This window comes from Pleurodeles waltl, chromosome 6 (genome assembly GCF_031143425.1).
Source record: "Pleurodeles waltl isolate 20211129_DDA chromosome 6, aPleWal1.hap1.20221129, whole genome shotgun sequence".
Lineage (NCBI taxonomy): Eukaryota > Metazoa > Chordata > Amphibia > Caudata > Salamandridae > Pleurodeles > Pleurodeles waltl.
Genome location: NC_090445.1, coordinates 1407547701 through 1407564734, shown reverse-complemented (window position 1 = coordinate 1407564734; position 17034 = coordinate 1407547701). Strand labels below are relative to the sequence as shown.

The following is a 17034-nucleotide window of genomic DNA, read 5'->3' as shown; positions in this document are numbered from 1 at the left end:
AGGGCTGTGGTGCTCTTAAAGGAAGCGACCTGGTAAGGACATGCTACCACAATGGATAGTTATGGTTTGGGTCTTGGCCAGCATCTGCATATTCTCTTGTGGCATATCAATGGTATCAAGGCCCCCCATGAGTGTAAGATATAGAAAAGAACTGCGATCTCTGAGAGCACAAATTGTATGTCTTGAGGAGACACACCTTTTCTGCGAACAAACATAATTGTTAGAAGAGGTGGGTTATGGAGTTTATGTACTTCTTCCTTTACTTCAGCCCAGAGGAGCGTCCCTCTGCTTGTCTGGGATAATAAATGGGTTATGCTGAGGCAGAAAGCTGATACGAGCAGAAAAATGGCTCATAGCAACAGATTGGAAGAAAGGCATTTGTTTCACTATATGTGTGGTCTACGGCCTGAAAGAGGATCATCCAATGATTTTTGTATGTATATTGCCCGAACTTTATCTTTGGCCTGAGCCTTAGATTATCTGTGGGAACTTTATTGTGACATTATGCCCTCGGATAGAGCCTATGTACCTGGGGTAGTCAAATTTGAATTTGGGTAACTCAAGAAGGCAACATCTTTGGGATGCGTTGAAACAACTTATGGCCTCCTAGGCACTTATGGCCTTCTATGTTGATATTTGGTGAAATTGTACAGTAAGTGGGCTCCCCATAAATCCTTATTGAAGATTGATATGTTTTTAGTAAGTCATTCTTTCTTGACGCATTTGAAGATTCAAATCCATCCAAGAATAATATCAGGCCACAATTCCTTATCTTTATTCATTTAAGGGGGTGAGCCTTCTCAATCTCTTGGGTCAAAGGGCTAGACCTTTGAGCGGGGACGGCTCCTTCAAGACAAATATATCCACTCAATGGATTTGTATTTTAGGGACTATTTTGAGGCTATTGCTGGGTCGCACACCACTATTTTCAGTTGGGATGTGCTCACGGCCTTTTGCATTGAAGTTTTCTGCTCTACGATGGAGGGTATCCAGCACCAAGAAGATCCCAATGTGCTTGGCTCTTAGTTGTATTGAGTTTAGTTTGGTGTGTAGTATAATTGCCCAAGATGGGCAGATGATGTTATTTTTGTCTGAGCAGCTAGCTACCCTGCAAGCATCCCTCAGGAAAAGTGTATTAACCTGGGGGATTAAAAGGTGTCAGACTAGGCAGGTGCTAAGCTTTGAAATTAATAAATAGATGGGTAAAAAACACTCTTTTAGGGTCAAGGAGAGTTTACATCATTTAGCGGATCATTAATGATAAGGGTGGACATGCTATAAATCCAGCATTTACTAGGGAAGTATTTCGGCTATTTTATCAAAACCTCTACTAGGAGGATTGTTCTGCTTCTATAGAGGTGGTGGATCAATTTGTAGTGGAGTATTTTCATCGCAAACTGAGAGAAGCTCAGCGGGCAAGATTGGAAGACCCTATAATACTGCTTAAAATTGAAACAACTCATTAGCTAAGGGCAAGGTTTCATGCCTGGAACAAATTTCTGCACCAAGGAGGGCTCAGTCTCAGTTTAGAATTTTATGCCGCTTTTTCCCATTTCTTTGCACTGGGTCTTTGTGCCCTCTTTAATTCTTTTAACTCACTGGGTCAGGTCCCAGTATCGTGGGGGAGAATAATATTGTTATCTTTCTCAAAAAAGGGAAGGACCCTATGCAATGTGTCTCTTATAACCCAATCTCTCTAATTAATACTGACTCCAAAATTTACACCTGAGTTCTGGGTAATTCAGCTAGCTGTGGTGATCACTTGTATGGTTAATTTAAATCATCATGGATTTATACTCTGACGTGATACATCTTCTCATGCCAATACTGCTATCACTGCTTTGGAGGTAGCCTCTGCAGATGAGGGTGACCATGTTAGATGCCGAAAAGGCTTCCTGGCCATTTCCCTGGGAAGTCATGGGTGCCTCAGCATTTGTCTATCAATTTATATTGCAGGTTTGTCAATTGTATGTTGGTTTGAAGACTAGGGTTCTCTGTGCTGTTACCCTTTCAGACCCTATTGAAATTTTCTGAAGCATTCGGCTTGGCTGCCCCTTTGGCCTCATCTCTTTGCAATATATATTGAGCCTTAAATCCAAGCTCTTAAATAGTCTGAGGATATTCATTCTCTCTGCTTACATCAGCTTGAAGTAAAAGCCCTAACTTATGCGGATGATGTGGCTGTTTTAACTACTTCTCAGTTCACTGCTCTTTTGGCAGTGAAGCCAGTTGCACAGGAATTTGGCTTAGTCTCAAGATACAAGCTGAATTTTGATAAAACACAGGTCCTGTCAAATGTGATATCTTCCGTTCAAGCTAAGAGGTGAGTGCATTCGGCTACTTACTTGTGGGTAAAACTGACCTTACAAATTGAGTATATCATTGAATATACGGTGTAGCATACAGATTTTACACCTAGATAAAGGTGGAGTCTCCCTCCCCACATTACGGCTTAATTACTTTGCTGCTTTTCTTTCACAACTCAACTTGGTTCTTAACAGGAAGACATGGGTTCTGGGACATATGCCAGGATTATCTACATTTGTAGATTCTATTGCCTCCCCTCGCATCAATATGATTGATACTGTGTACTTCAAGAGGACCACGATCAAGACCCTGAGGGTGTTTTACCTAGTCTGGGCCTATCTTAAAAAAGTATTTCTAGACAGTACTCTCTTCAATCAATCAATATACATATTTCGATTATAACCCTAATCTACCTCTGTGTATCCACCACAGATTCCTTGAGCACTGGGAGGAGCCTAAACTTTACACCTTGAGACAAATGTTTTGGGGTGGTGTACTTCTGTCTTACAAGATCCTGCAGCAACGGTTCTCCATTACCCGTAGGGGCTTCTTTAGATATTTACAAATTAGAAATTTCTTAGCAACTATCAATAAGGAAGATAACTGTTGCTCTTAAAGTAGTCTTTTAGATTTTGTAATGAGAGGCCCTCAGAAGAGGAAATTCAGCTTGGTATTTAAGCTAATTCTTTCAGCAGAACTAGAGTGGAATGACAATCTTTTTTAGATAAGGGCAGACAAATAAAGCAGGTATCTCGGGACCGGAGTGACTGTTGATGATATGATGCTTAGTAATTCTCTCACGCAGTGTCTTTAATATTTTCCAAGATAAGGCCTATCATAATAAATGTTTGGTGATTTTTATTTCACGCCCCACAGTTCATACATCATGAAGCTTAGACAAGATGAGGAATGCTTTCGGTGTGAGACTGATGGTGCAATGCAGTCTATATCTTTGCAGCATGCCCAGCTTTACGTAATTACTCGGTCTATATCTTTGGGAAACTTAATGGGATCCCCCATGTTGATGTTGCATGGGATCCACAGTTAATTGTGTTGAGGCACTCGCCCTTTACTCCACACAATATTGCAGGGATCTACTTTCTTTCTATTTCTCTTGCCAGACTTGATCTGCCACAATACTGACTATTAAGAGAGGCTCCTGGTCTCATGGTATGGTGGTATGAATTTCTTAATACCTGCTCTCTGGAAATGTCTATTTTAGATAATAACGTCTGTAGTACCAGGCTAAGGGTATAGGATCCAGGAAGGACTGGGATGGGGCGGACTCTGGCTGGTCAAGACTTTGGGTCGTTAATATAATGTCTGTTCTTGGGCTATATATGATTTGTTTTGGTGTGACGCTTCCTGCATCCTTGTTGTTTTCTCTGTCTGTTCCCCACAAAATGTTTGATTTTATTGTTCTTATTTCCTTATAAGAAATATATTCATCTATGCTGATGATAATTTTCTTCAATGAAAAAAACAGAAATCACAAATACTTGACAGTGTTGCTGACAACAATGGGGATGCAGACAGCCTTTGCCCAAGTAGCAAGGATGTCTGTGCTTGTTGGAGTACGCCTAAAATGTTGAATATATGTCAAGGCAAACACATTTATGACCAAATATTTTATTACACATGCCATTTACACTAAATGATGCAGAGACGTATGAATGGTAGGGCATGATTGGAGGTTTCTGTCGAGCAATAACTCAGAACTGTAAACGTTCTAGAGATTTAGGAAGGGTCCAGAAATAAGTATTCAAGGATGGCCTAGAAGTCCAGTTTACCTGCATGAATGAATGAATGATTGAAAGCTTTATTGACTTAGCCCCCCTACTGGGATCAACAATGTAAGCCAATGTTATTTTAATCACATCATAAAATCGTTATTGCATACGTTCTTACATCAAAACAAGCTTAAAATAGTTGTAAAAAAATTAAATTCATTAGGATATACATGTTCATTTGGTGGAAACATTATAAAGTTATTCATTGCCTCTCCTCTTGTTAAATTGAATCTAAAATATAACGAGATTAAACATCGATGACACGCTGCTGAGACTGTCAGGCAAATGTAAGGTGCATATCTTAAATCTTAGATCCCTCCATGACACAAATCACACAAGCTCTCCCAGCCTCAGAAATAACATTACACATCAAATTCTACGGTCTAACGTGAATAATATATATTATAGAGGATGATTGTCATCTGAAATAGCGGGTAATGACTTGCATAATCTGAGCTTCGTTCGGTGACTATAGTCATTTTGGTGACTTGGTCTTAGAATCGGGTTTACCAGCAAGATGAGGACAATCTGGAAATGGAGGAAAAAATGCATCTATGACAAGTGGCTTCGTATTGAGGAGAGAACTACAGAACCCACATTAACAATGAGGAGGCTAGCAATAGCCTAAGGTCTTGAAGCTTATCTTGGAATTTGTAAAACAAAGAGGAGAGTTAGAGAACAGTTTACTGGATGACAATAAACGTGCAAGTTGAGTTAGTAGTAAACGTGTGTGAGTCACAGATATTCTCAGAAAATCGTGAGGCCTATTTTGATTCTTACGAAATATTTTGCCTTGGGAAGGATCGCTTTTTAATGTGTGTACTCTATCCAACTGGGTAGAGAATGTTTTCCAGAAAGTCTAGGGAGTGGTGATTAGGGCTCTCAGTTATATTATACTACTTTTAATTCAGACAGTTGTTTTCTGCCATTTGAACTGATGAAGGGGCACACTCATAATTGACATTTTACCTCAGAGGTTCAAGAAATCTTAGAGTTACAAGAGTGCAGGAGAAGAAAAAGCATCACATCACTTCGGGTGTCAAAAGAAAGTACTTTCATGATGTTGGAGGCAGGTTCAGGATTACACAGGAAACAAATGCTTATCAAATAGATGCAGTGTAGCGACCTAATGCAAACTTTGGATGTATGTTTCAACTCTGTGAAATATAGTGATGAAAAATGTATATTTTGAGAAGAGGGTTCGTTCTCAAAACATTGACTTTTAGAATATCAGCCTGTAACAGCATCTGCTCCAAATTATCAACTATCACTACAAGGTAAGTATATATACACTGAAGTGTATATTTACTAATCTTATCTCCACATCTACTTAGCTTTACAATATAGTTGTGTCAATATTGCTGCAGGTTCATATTTTGTCTGCAATACAGTGACCTCCGCACTGAGCAGAGTATCTTTATGCAAGTAAGGGTATCATGAAGCAGAAAGACTGGGTGAAAGAGTGTTGAGGAGCTAGAGGAGGATGTTACAGTATGATGTGAATAAGGTAATGGATGGGTGAAGTGCTAACATATGGTAAGGAGGAGCTCACTGAAGTTGGTGCTGGGAAACATTGCCAGGCGGAAGGGAAGGAAAAGCTGACCCCTTCAGAAATTCTTGGTGAGCAGCCTGAGTGCCAAACATGTAGCAAATCAAGGGAAGTGGAGTTTACATACTGGGTCAGGTCAACACAATTGAAGGGATTTAAGGTAACTCTCAACAGTTCAAGATCAAATGTTTTCATCAAATTATTAATTTGTAGTTTACTTTTCAGTTGCTACGAAGAAAGCTTTGTACTGTTTTGGATCTAATGTTTCATTATATAATGAAACTCCACTGCATGTGTATTTGGGACTCTACTGGGAAGGAGTCCGATGTAATTGGGTTTGTTTCAATTATTACCAAGGTTACCTCCTGTTTTATGCATTATAAGTGTGAGTGAGGTGTTAGAAATGGGGTTTCTTCCTGGCTGGGTATGCACCTCAGCAAGGCAGAACCCACCGCTCTAGTCAGGGCAAGTAAGTTACACACCAAGGATAACCCATGCTCACCCCCCTGGTAGCTTGACGCAGTTCAGTCAGGTTTATCCCTAGAGGCCTTGTGTAAAGCATTTGTGCAACCCACTCGCACCAGTGAGACAATAAATACACCACAAAAGAGACTTCACATAAGGTTATATCAAAAAGAGATTCCTAAATATTATACATATATATTTTTGGGCCACACAATATAAATCACAATTACTGTGTAGACATATATAAATCATTGGGCCAAAACACTATAATGCACAACTGTTGGGCGGACATTACTTGTTATCTTGGGCAAATGAAGGGTAAACAAAAGCACCAACACTTAAACATTAGTTCCTGTAAGGCTAATATGTGTAGAGAAAAGACATGTGGATGACTAGTTGTCCTTTTAAGTACATTGGTCCCCACATTGTCAAGGAGTCATCTCTGTTGCGATAACACATAAATCACCATAATTATTACTATGAAAGTGTAGTGCTCTTGGACTCCTACTGTGTATTATACGGTAAGACAACACAGAGTTATTTATCCTGAAGCACCTGTGTGCCTTTTACAGCTGCCAAGTACTTTAAATAGTGTGCCCTGGTATCACAAGTACAAGTCAACTAGACGACATTGAGTACATGTACTCACCTTATTATCGTTCAGGTGGTCACTTGGTACCACTGTGGACACCATGATTTCCGCCCCTTTGTTCAGTGGCCAGCTGCCGCTCAGCCCTGGCCTCATTTTCTCAGGGTTGTAGATAATGCTAACATGAACTCCAGGGGAAGCGTGAACTGTGAACGAGTCTGCACCAGGTGGGATTGACCTGAAATAAAGAACTCAGTCATACAATGATCCTGCAGAGTTTACCAAATAGTTTAGCAACCATTAGCAACCATTTACAAAGACTGGGGTCTATTTACAAACTGTATTTTGTAGTACGTAAAGTCGTACTATAGTAGGACTACTTACATATTACAAAACGCTATTAACAAACCTTCAGAAAGAGACCTCTTCAATCTTTTCTATGCAGGTATCTCCGCAAATGTGGCAGAGATATCCACACATGTAAGTCACCGCTTCAGGAGAAAATATGGGCGGGACAAGGGGGTGCTGGAAAGTGTTATGTTATGCAGATTTGTGGGGCGCAGTATCATCCTGGAGGGTATCCTGTCAATGAGCCAGTGTGAGTCTAGCCACAGTTAGGGCCTAGTAGGACTTTTCAAATAGCCAGGTCTTCAGCTTCTTTGGGAATTCAAGAAGTGAGGAAGAGAAGGTCTTTTGGGTACTGGCAGGTCATTCCATGCTTTAGAAATGATGTAGGAGAAGGATTGACCACGGGATCTAGTTTCCATATGCATGACATTGTGCAACTAGGAGCCCGGACTAGTAGAGGTGTTTGAAGGGTTTGCGAAAGCCGAAGCGATTGTTGAGGTATGCGGGCCCAGTGTTATGTAGTACCTTGAAAATGAGGGTGAGGAGTTTAAATTGTGCTTGTTTGTGAATAGGGAGCCAGGGAACTCTTTCATATAGCATCATGTGATTGTGGCGGGTGAGGTTAAGAGTGATTCTGGCTACTGAGTTCTGAATGGTCAACAGCTTTCTGGTGACTTTTTCGTTGATTCCTTCATAGTGGCTGTTCCTGTAGTCCAGCTTGCTTGTACTCAGGGTGCGAGTGACACTTTTCCGTGTGCTGATTGGGAGCCGTTTGAACATCTTCCTCAGCATCTCCAGGGTATGGAAGCATGAGGCATGTGCCAGCACTGACTTGAAAGATCATGTCGAGTTTGTGGTCAATGATGATTCTGAGGTCCTTGGAGTGGGTGGTGGGTGTCATTCCTAGCTCTGTTGGCCACCAGGTGGAGTCCCACAGTGATAGGCTCTTCCAAAGATCATGATTTCAATCTTGTTGGGTTGTGTTAGCTTCAGAGAGTTGGTCTTCATCCAGTGGGCAATTTCAGTCATGCGAGCATTGAATTTGATCCTGGTAATGAGTTCTGGGTCAGTGGTGTAGGAGAGGGTGTTGATGATGTGGGAGCAGATGATGCTGGCTAGAGGGATATGAATGCGTTCCTTGCAGAGCTCCCCAGATGCGGTCATGGTCATCTAAGGCATACTGTGCCAGGCTGACTGACTGGGTCCTTCTAGTATGGAAGGAGCAGATCCACTGCAGTGCATGTCCATAGATTCCAATGTTGTGTAGACATTGGATGGGTATGGGGTGGGAGACTGTCAAATGCTATGGCGAGGTCTAGGAGGATGAGGGCCGACTTGTCTCTGCTGTTCCGAGTCATGCAGAGGTCATCCGTTGTAGCGATAAGGGCAGTTTCTGTGCAGTGGTTGGTTCTGAAACCAGAATCAGTGGTGTCAAGGAACAGGTGGCTGTTGAGGTACTCTGTGAGATGTGTGTTAATGATTTTTTCTAAGAGCTTGGCTGGAAATGGTCACAGGGAGATCGGTCTGTAGTTGACAAGCATTGAAGGGTCCGCAGTAGGTTTCTTCATCAATGGGAGGACAGTTGCATGTTTTCAAGCATCTAACAAGGTCACTGAAGAAGTGAAGGTGTTCAGAATGGTTGTGAAGACTGCGCTGATGGGTTGCAGTCCTCTGGAACAGATGTTGTGGGAGCAGACAACCTTTGCAGCCCCTGAGTGGATTAACGTCATGGTGGCAGCAATTTTGTCTGGGGTGATGATAGGCCATATTGTTTGCATTGGTCCTTTGGATAGGATTAGGAGGTGTTTGGCAAGGTCTGTCAATACTGGACATGGGCTGAAGTTCACTAGATGATGGTGATTTTGTTACTGAAGAATTGAGAGAGACTGTTGCAGAGGTCGTGCAAAGAGGAGATTGAGTTGGAATCGGTCAATGGTGAAGTGAAATCTTTCAGAATTAAAATATTTCTTTGCGTTTGTTGGTGCTGGCATTGATGCGGTCAGCCAGAGCAGCATGTTTGGTGCTCTGGATCATTTGGTTCTAGGCTCTTGGGGCAGATTTCAATGTGTTCCTGGCTACAGTTGTTTGCAATAGTGTTTCATCAGTCTGAGTATCTCAGGGTATCAACTGGCCTGGGGTCTGGATCTTGTTTTATTGATGCGTTTGAGAGGAACAAGATAGATAGTGCAGGAGATCTAATTTTTTACATTTTTGATGGCTTTTGGGAGGCTGTCGCTGTATCAAGGTTGGTGTGAGTTCCAGACTGATCCCTTGTGTCAAAGAAGGCATCAGACTGTGAAAAATTGTAGTTTTTGAAAGTAAAGAGTCAAAAGCTAATGTAGGAAGTTGCACTGGTACACATTTTAAATGTGCAATTGCTTGTATTTCAAAGTTCCACAGGTACCTTCAGAATTAAATCATGTTAGAAGATTAAAACTGATGTTAAAATGTAAATTAGACTCTAAACTAACAGTGCATATAGAAACAATATTGAATTTCTTGTGATTTATGAAAGAATATTAACTTTAAAATATGGGCAGGTTAAAGAAATGCACTAATTTGATGAAATGCAGTAACAGGTTTTTCTGTTTATACGAAATATATTACTCATACTGATCAAATATTATTAACGATGAATTTATACGCTTGCATATTATATGTGGGCTACTAAAATGTATTAATTAAATCCATTTTATATTTTCCTTGTGTTAGCATTAGTGTGGCTACAGAGTTTGCATTTTGCAGTTATGTAAAAGAGTTGAATTATTTTTTCATAATGTGAAGTCTTCTTTCAGATTTAATTCCCATGAGAAGCAAAGTCCTTTTGTAACACGTTTATTACTTAAACGTGGAGAGATGTACCCATTTGTCCTTGGAAACATTATTGTGCAGGAACCTGGTCTGAGATCATATACATTTGTTTCAAACCTGCTCGGAGTCACACTGAAAAGAGATATTTCCATGTCAGACTTGGGAAATTGTCGAACTGTTGCAACTTGGAGCCTGGTGATGAATTACAATTGAATGATGCCTATTCAATGTAACATGAACTGACATCTTTGGCAAATAAGAACATTTCTTGTAAATTGAAATATCAATGGACATTTTAACTATGGTCAGTCTGCAGAATTTTCCTGAGCAGTCCTGAGCAGACCTTTGCAGCTTGCAGAGGTTGTTCTGATGCTTGCTGATCTTGATGCTTTGCTGATGAAGATTCCCTGAATATTGTATCCCTTGGAGAGGTATCATCCTCTCTGCCATTTGTCTTTACCCCTGAAATGTCCTTTTTAGAGTGAGTAATGCTTTATTTTGCCCTCTCAGAAGACTCGTATCTGAGCTTCTGATATCTTTCTTTTTTATCTATCTTTTGCCAAATTTAGTCAGTATTCTGTAGTCAAGATTATATTTTCCAAATTAGTTTTGTCCTTTTTGTATTTTTCCCTCATGTGTTTCTCCCCACACATGTATTTCCCTGCTTTGGTTAGCTGTAGGGTTGACCTGTGCCCAGCCAAAGATTATTGACTCTGCTAAATTTGAAATGACTGCTGATTGTAAATTCTGAGTATCATGTGATATCTCTGTCACAGACAATCTTATTGACTTTAAAAATTCTTCTTCTTGAATGTTTTGTTTTATGAATGTTAGTTCGTCTGAACCTATTTTAATGTCTTGGGCAACCCTTGGTGATTATGTATCATTGTGACTTGGTTCTGCGCATTGTCTACATGACTTTGAGCTTGTGTTTGTATTAAATCATTTAACTTTATTTTGATTGGAGTTTTCCTTCCATGGCCACTTTGGTCATGGGGTCTAATTGTTTGGGGTGTTGTTGAAATATTGTTGATGACTTCTTTCTGGGTCCAAAGGGCCAACAACATCGAAGGATAAACAATGCATCCACAAGTCTTTGTCAGTGATTGCTTTTGCAGTTTCAAAGGGCTCTGTCTGGGCGCAGTGCATGTGCGCTGAACCGGAAGAGGGATGCTGAACTTGATGAGGGTGTAGTCAGTCCAGGGAACCGGTGTTGGATGTTGTTGAAGTTGGTGAAAATACAGTCCTTCCATAGGGGTAGGTCACTTTACTCGTTGGGTGAGGCCCAGGCATCCAAGGTCTTCAATAAGTGCTCTTGAGATTTGGTTAGCGTGGTTTTCCAGATGGAAGTTCAGGTCTCCAAGTAGAACGTAGTTGCTAGCATCAAGGGTGAGTGGTACAACAAAGTCTGTGATGATGCCAGTAAAATTGGTGCGTGTCCCTGGTGGTCTGTAAATGAGAGTGCTGCTTTGGGTAAAGTTAGTGATGACATGGAGTTTAGAAGACAGGTGTTCCATGTTGGGGAGAGAAGTGTGCATGAATATGGTGCAGCTGATGGTGTTCTTGTGGATGATGCCGATTCCACCTCTGGGCTTCTGAAGTCTGTCTTGCCTTGCAGTCTTGTAGAAAAGCGGGGTGTTGCAGCTATGTTAGGTGCCAATGTAGACTTCATGGTGGAAAGGTAGATCAGGGACGTTATTGTGCAGCAGGTCCCAGATCTCTGTGGTGTGTTTGGTAACTGAATGGGAATTGAGGAACATGCATGCCATGTGATGTTCTCTCAGTGTGGTTGCAAGTCTGTTTGAGAATAGGAGAGTAGGGTGTTGGGTGCTGTCAAAGCAGCGAGTGTTCAATGTGGTAAGTGTTGCTGTTGGCCATCTCTGCAGGGTCACCCCCAAACGTTTTGCCTTCATGCTGCCTATCTTTACTGAATTTGTTTTAATTGGTCATAGGACTGTGTACACTTTACCACTTCTAGCCAGTGCTAAAGTGCTTGAACTCACTCCTCTAAACATGATAAAATTAGCTGCACCTGATAGGCACATTTACTTTATTATTAGTCCCTAGTAAAGCTGTATGCTTTACTTTGGGATTCTGGATGACAAAGGTTTGCCCCCTGATCAAGCAGGAACCACTGTCCTAGTCAGGGTAAGTCGCAATTGCACTCTAAATTAACCTGTGCTCACGCTCCAGTAGCTAGGCACAGAGCAGTCAGGCTTAACCTAAGAGGCTGTGTGTAAAGTATTGGTGCAACACTTCAAATGGTAAAACTGTGGAAACATCACACAAAAAGATACCACGCATTGTTAGAACAATAGAACTTCATTTAATAAATAAAACAAGACCAAAATGATAAAAATACATTAAGTAGAACTCTAGTTAGGCATTTTTGAAGAATACACTGTACAAAAGCACTTAGTGGCAAAAAGCAAAAGAGAGCCGGAGCTATCTCTTTCGTCTAAACATGGTAAAATTGGCTTACACCTGATTAGCACATTTAATTTATGTATTAGTCCCCAGTAAAGCTGAACACTTTACTTTGGGTTTCTGGTTGACAGAGGTATGCCCCCTGATCAAGCAGGAACCACAATCCTAGTCAGGGTAAATCATAAACCCCCCATAAATTAACCTGTGCTCATGTTCCAGTAGCTAGGCACAGAGCAGTTAGGCTTAACTGAAGGGGCTGTGAGTAAAGTATTGGTGCAACACTTCAAACAGTAAAATCGTGAAAACACTACACAAAAAGATATCACACATGGTTAGAAAATTAGGACTTAATTTAATAAGTAAAACAAGACCGAAATGGCAAATATCCAATATGTAGAACTTGAATTACGAATTTTTGAAGAATAAACTGTAGAAAAGTGCTTAGAATCAAAAAGCAAAACCCAACCCGGGCTATCTGGTCGAGCCGGACTTAGACAAAGTCAAAAGTTCAGGCTGACCACGATGGACAGCGGGCTGGCTACAGGGACCCTTTGAATTATAGTGCAGGAGTGTTGTGATAGTTCCGAACTATGCTGTTGAGGAGATACAGTGATTTCCCCCGTGCAGCAGTGGTAATGCGTTGGTTTTGAGATGCGATAGCGTTCGAGTGCAGGTGTCAGGCGCGTCGATGATGAGGCAATGCAGAAAGCATGAAGCGTGTCCTACGCGTCCCCAAGTTCAAGTAACTTGTCGCTTTTTAATATTTCAGAATAACTAATTCACATTTGGTTGGCTGGTGCGACCCATATGTGACCTAATTCTGCATCACATGTGTAACCACTATCATGCATATCTCTTCATTGAACTCAGGGAGGCACTGGACACTCCATGCTTTCTTCATGACCACTACATAGTGTTGTGGTCTACAGAAAGTGAGTCTACCTTATAAGAACCACTATGGACGGTTCTTTCCCCACAAGGGTATACCGGTACATTTGTAACATTGATGTGCCTTTATTTTTGTTGCCACAGGTTTCTTACAAATAACCAATCCCCTTCTGGGGCTACAGCAAGTAAATTTCATTAGTAAGTCTCTAGGATATTTACTTGGTGCAACACCCCATCGCACATAGGTATAACGTGTTGCCTCTTTAAATTTCAGAATCCCAATCTTGTAATTGACAAATGGATGTGACTGACACTTGTATAAGCTGCAATCTGTATAACAGGTGTTACAGCCATCATACACAACTCTTTATTGAACTCAAGGAAGCACTGAACACTCTCCACGCTATCTGCATGGCCACTTACAAACCCCATAGCTCACATAGAGTGAGTTTACCACATTCGGTGGTTCCACCTTCAAATTGTGGTTCATAATGAGTTCCTTTGTGACTTACATTTTTTATCCCACATAGCTTTATCTATGTGATGGTTCTAGATTTTTCCTGCTAAGACACTCATACTTATGAGGACCCTTACAGTCTCAAAAACACAGGTAAGTTTTTCATTGATGTCAGAGCACAGCAAAACTTCTGGGTGCCCTCATTTTCTACTAACCCTTCACCGGCGAGCTTCTGTGATCTCATAGTCAATTCTGACTCTGTCAAAGGGCTGTTGTTGGCATGAACTTTTTAATCACTCATGAGGGAAGGTTGTGACATCTCACTTAAAGCCATCTATCTGGACACCACACGTTTGTCTCTCAAATAATTTTCTCCTAAGTGCAAGCTGGTTTTATCCAGTCTTTTTTAATGAGGTAATGGTCTTATTTTTCACTTCGACCAACATTAGAGCAGTGCTCTATTCCTCTCTGCTATATTCACTATTGGTGTATTTTGCCATATACAGACAATTGTGTGTGATGTATTATGGCTTTCATTTTCTAATTGTTTAGAATGGGGCCCTCTTTATAGCTACACACAAACAACACAGCCTTGAAGATGGTCTTGCTAACTCAGATGTCTTAATTAGAAATTAGTAATGAATGTTTACGTATTTTGAATAATGACTTTTTTAGAAAAATGAAAAACGTAGAAAAGTAATGTGCACATTTGAAAATGTGACCTCAGAGATTGGCCACTAGTGTTCACGAAAAGTACTAAATAATGATTAATCCATATGAAATATTGAAAATTTATTAGATTAATGTAGTAATAAGTCATTCTAAAGGATATGAATTATGTTATTGCTTAATTAATTGTAGGCCTTAACTTAGCGAGTGTCTTGGCCTAGTTTGCCAGGCCTCATGCAAAAGCTGTATGTCTTAACGTTTAATACAAAATACTGACAGAATGAACTAACTATGAAATGCTCATTGCTTTAATAAAATGCTTAGCAGAAGCCTTCTATGGGAACAGACGGACAGGAGATGAGGTCACTCGCAAAGTAACGATTTGTGTGTAAAATGTGCAAAGGATTCTGTCCCAGGATGCGAACAATGAAGACACTGACTGGAGACAAAGATGTAACAAAGTTGATAACCGACGAGCCGGATGATGATAACATTGTAGAGCAGACCAATCAACGACATGTGAACGGTGAAATATTTTAATTCATAGATTTGGTAAAGGGACATTATTGGGTAGAATAATAACGCACGATCTTACCCCGTTGTGAACTGCGAAGAGGAGATTCGAGTTTCGGAGATTCGAGATTCTGTCATTGGGCTCATACTTTTTGAGAGCTGGATGTTTTGCTGATCGACTGATGACCTGAGGACGAAGACTGATTCTGCTTGCTGACCCATACCATGGATAGGTAGATATGACAATGACAGAATTGAATTTTTATGCCTTTCCTTTCTAGGTACCAACTGCGCTGACTTAATACTTTTCTTAGGTAGATGTTTTACAAATTTGTTTTCTAAATTGTTTTGCATGAAGCCCCACATGCTGATGCTAACTGGTGTTAGCTGAGGTTACTCATGTGGCGACTGACAAAATACAGGGACAAATGGCTGATGGACTGTCTTGCTGAACTTGATGGATGTCAGTTTTACTGAATTGGGTTTTATTAATGTCTTGTGTTGATGTCTTAGAATGTCTTTCGATTCAAGCTTTGATTAGATTACGTCTTTTGCGACTTACTGATTAACAAGTGTTATTGGAATTTTTTTGATTAGAGTTGATGATTAAAATTCATGACTTATTATTGTTAACGAATAAGGAATAAACTTATTAAATTTATACCTAAAGGTGTGGTCATTCATTGCTGAAGAGTCATGGTGAGTGAAAATTTACTGACTCGATTGATTATTATTGATTTGGCTAATGGTTATTAATTGTTGTGCATTGATTTTTGATTCTGTGTCGAAGCTATGGTAAGAACAGCCTATACGAATCAAAAGGTTCATAGACCTATACGTGCCCCCTTGTAAGTTTACTTATTAAGGACCGACGTGCCAACAGTCTCATGGGCACATACCGCCTTAGACTGAAACATTGACGTACAACCAATATCTCCTTTAGACCACTCTCATCACTCCAATGAACTTATTTCAATGCTGTGATGGACATTCTTGTGTTGAATTAAGAGACCGCGCGATCAGTACATTGCCAAATACTTCTCCAGGATTATACTCTGTTATAGACAAACACATTGTCAATGTAGTATGCAATAGTCTTTATTTTTGACTCATTTATTTCTTAGATTTTTAATTTCAATATAACATGTTAACGCTTATACACCTGTTTATGTGATTTTTTTAATGCCTCAATCTTTTCTCTAACTGACTACAACAAATTAAGTTACAATGGCACTCTAAGCTATCACTGAACAATTTAAGTATTTAATTCTTTTTGCCACATAACTCCCTTGTAGGCACCTTCACCTACTGTACTTTTAGAAACTTAGCATTTTCCTGCCCTAGCTATTTGGTGCCTGCAGCCTGTCCTAGGTCACATGACTGGGTGTAGTTGGCAGTTTGACATGGTTTATTCCTCCCATACAGCTGCACAATAGAGGGAATATGTGTACCTGGATGGGCCATCTACTGGCAGAAATAAGGGGCAGTGCTGGACACAGACCCCCTTGCAACAGAAAAGGCTCTGCTCTTACACAATGGACTTGCCACCAGTCTTGTTCATGCAGCCATCTAGGACCACCCAAGGCGGGGAGTCAGGAAAAGTCAAACAATTCAAAGGGAATCCTGTAGAAACTTCTCAAAGAAGGCACCAGGTATAAAAAAGGAGCTCCAGACCACTCTTCAGTTCACTTTCTAGACCTGTGGAAAGTCTATCAGAGGACTACCTGGTGCTGTGGCCTGCTGTGTACTCCACAACACTGCTTTGCATCCCCCGGAAAGACTGTTTTGCTTCCTGGAGCTTGCCTTGAACACTCCTGCCCTGCTGCTTGAGCCCTGTTTCATCACTAGAACCAAGGACTACCAGAGTGATTGCAAAGGCTAGTTAGCTGGTCTTCTGTTTAAAGTCTCAGAGACAGACAAGTCTCCCTCCTGAACAAGCACCTGGACCCAGCCTGACTGAGTTCTACACCACGCCCCCAAATGGTGCCTCAACAGTCCTGGTCTCTTGGTGGTGATGTTGAAGGTGTCCAGATAGCCAAAATCCAGAAGTTGGGACTCAGAAATGTTTTGACTAAAACTGCTCTGAATACCAAGGGGAGACTGGGACCAAATGCTCGTCTATCCGCTCAAGGTGCATTTCCAGTAGGCCTAACTTCACTGCAGATCCGGTTACACTCTTCTCACAGCAGCAAATCCTGTTAAGTGGTTCTTTAGCAAAGGG

At 40.8% G+C, this 17034-nt stretch overlaps 1 protein-coding gene across 1 annotated transcript in view; it reads right to left on the bottom strand.

Annotated features, from left to right (window-relative positions):
• Window positions 1-17034, bottom strand: part of LOC138300898 (protein-arginine deiminase type-3-like) — a 624978-nt gene that overhangs the window by 395326 nt on the left and 212618 nt on the right. The window contains exon 2 of the mRNA XM_069240758.1: window positions 6761-6938. Within this exon, the coding sequence (XP_069096859.1) occupies window positions 6761-6938 (178 nt within the window). The remainder of the gene's footprint in view (window positions 1-6760; window positions 6939-17034) is intronic.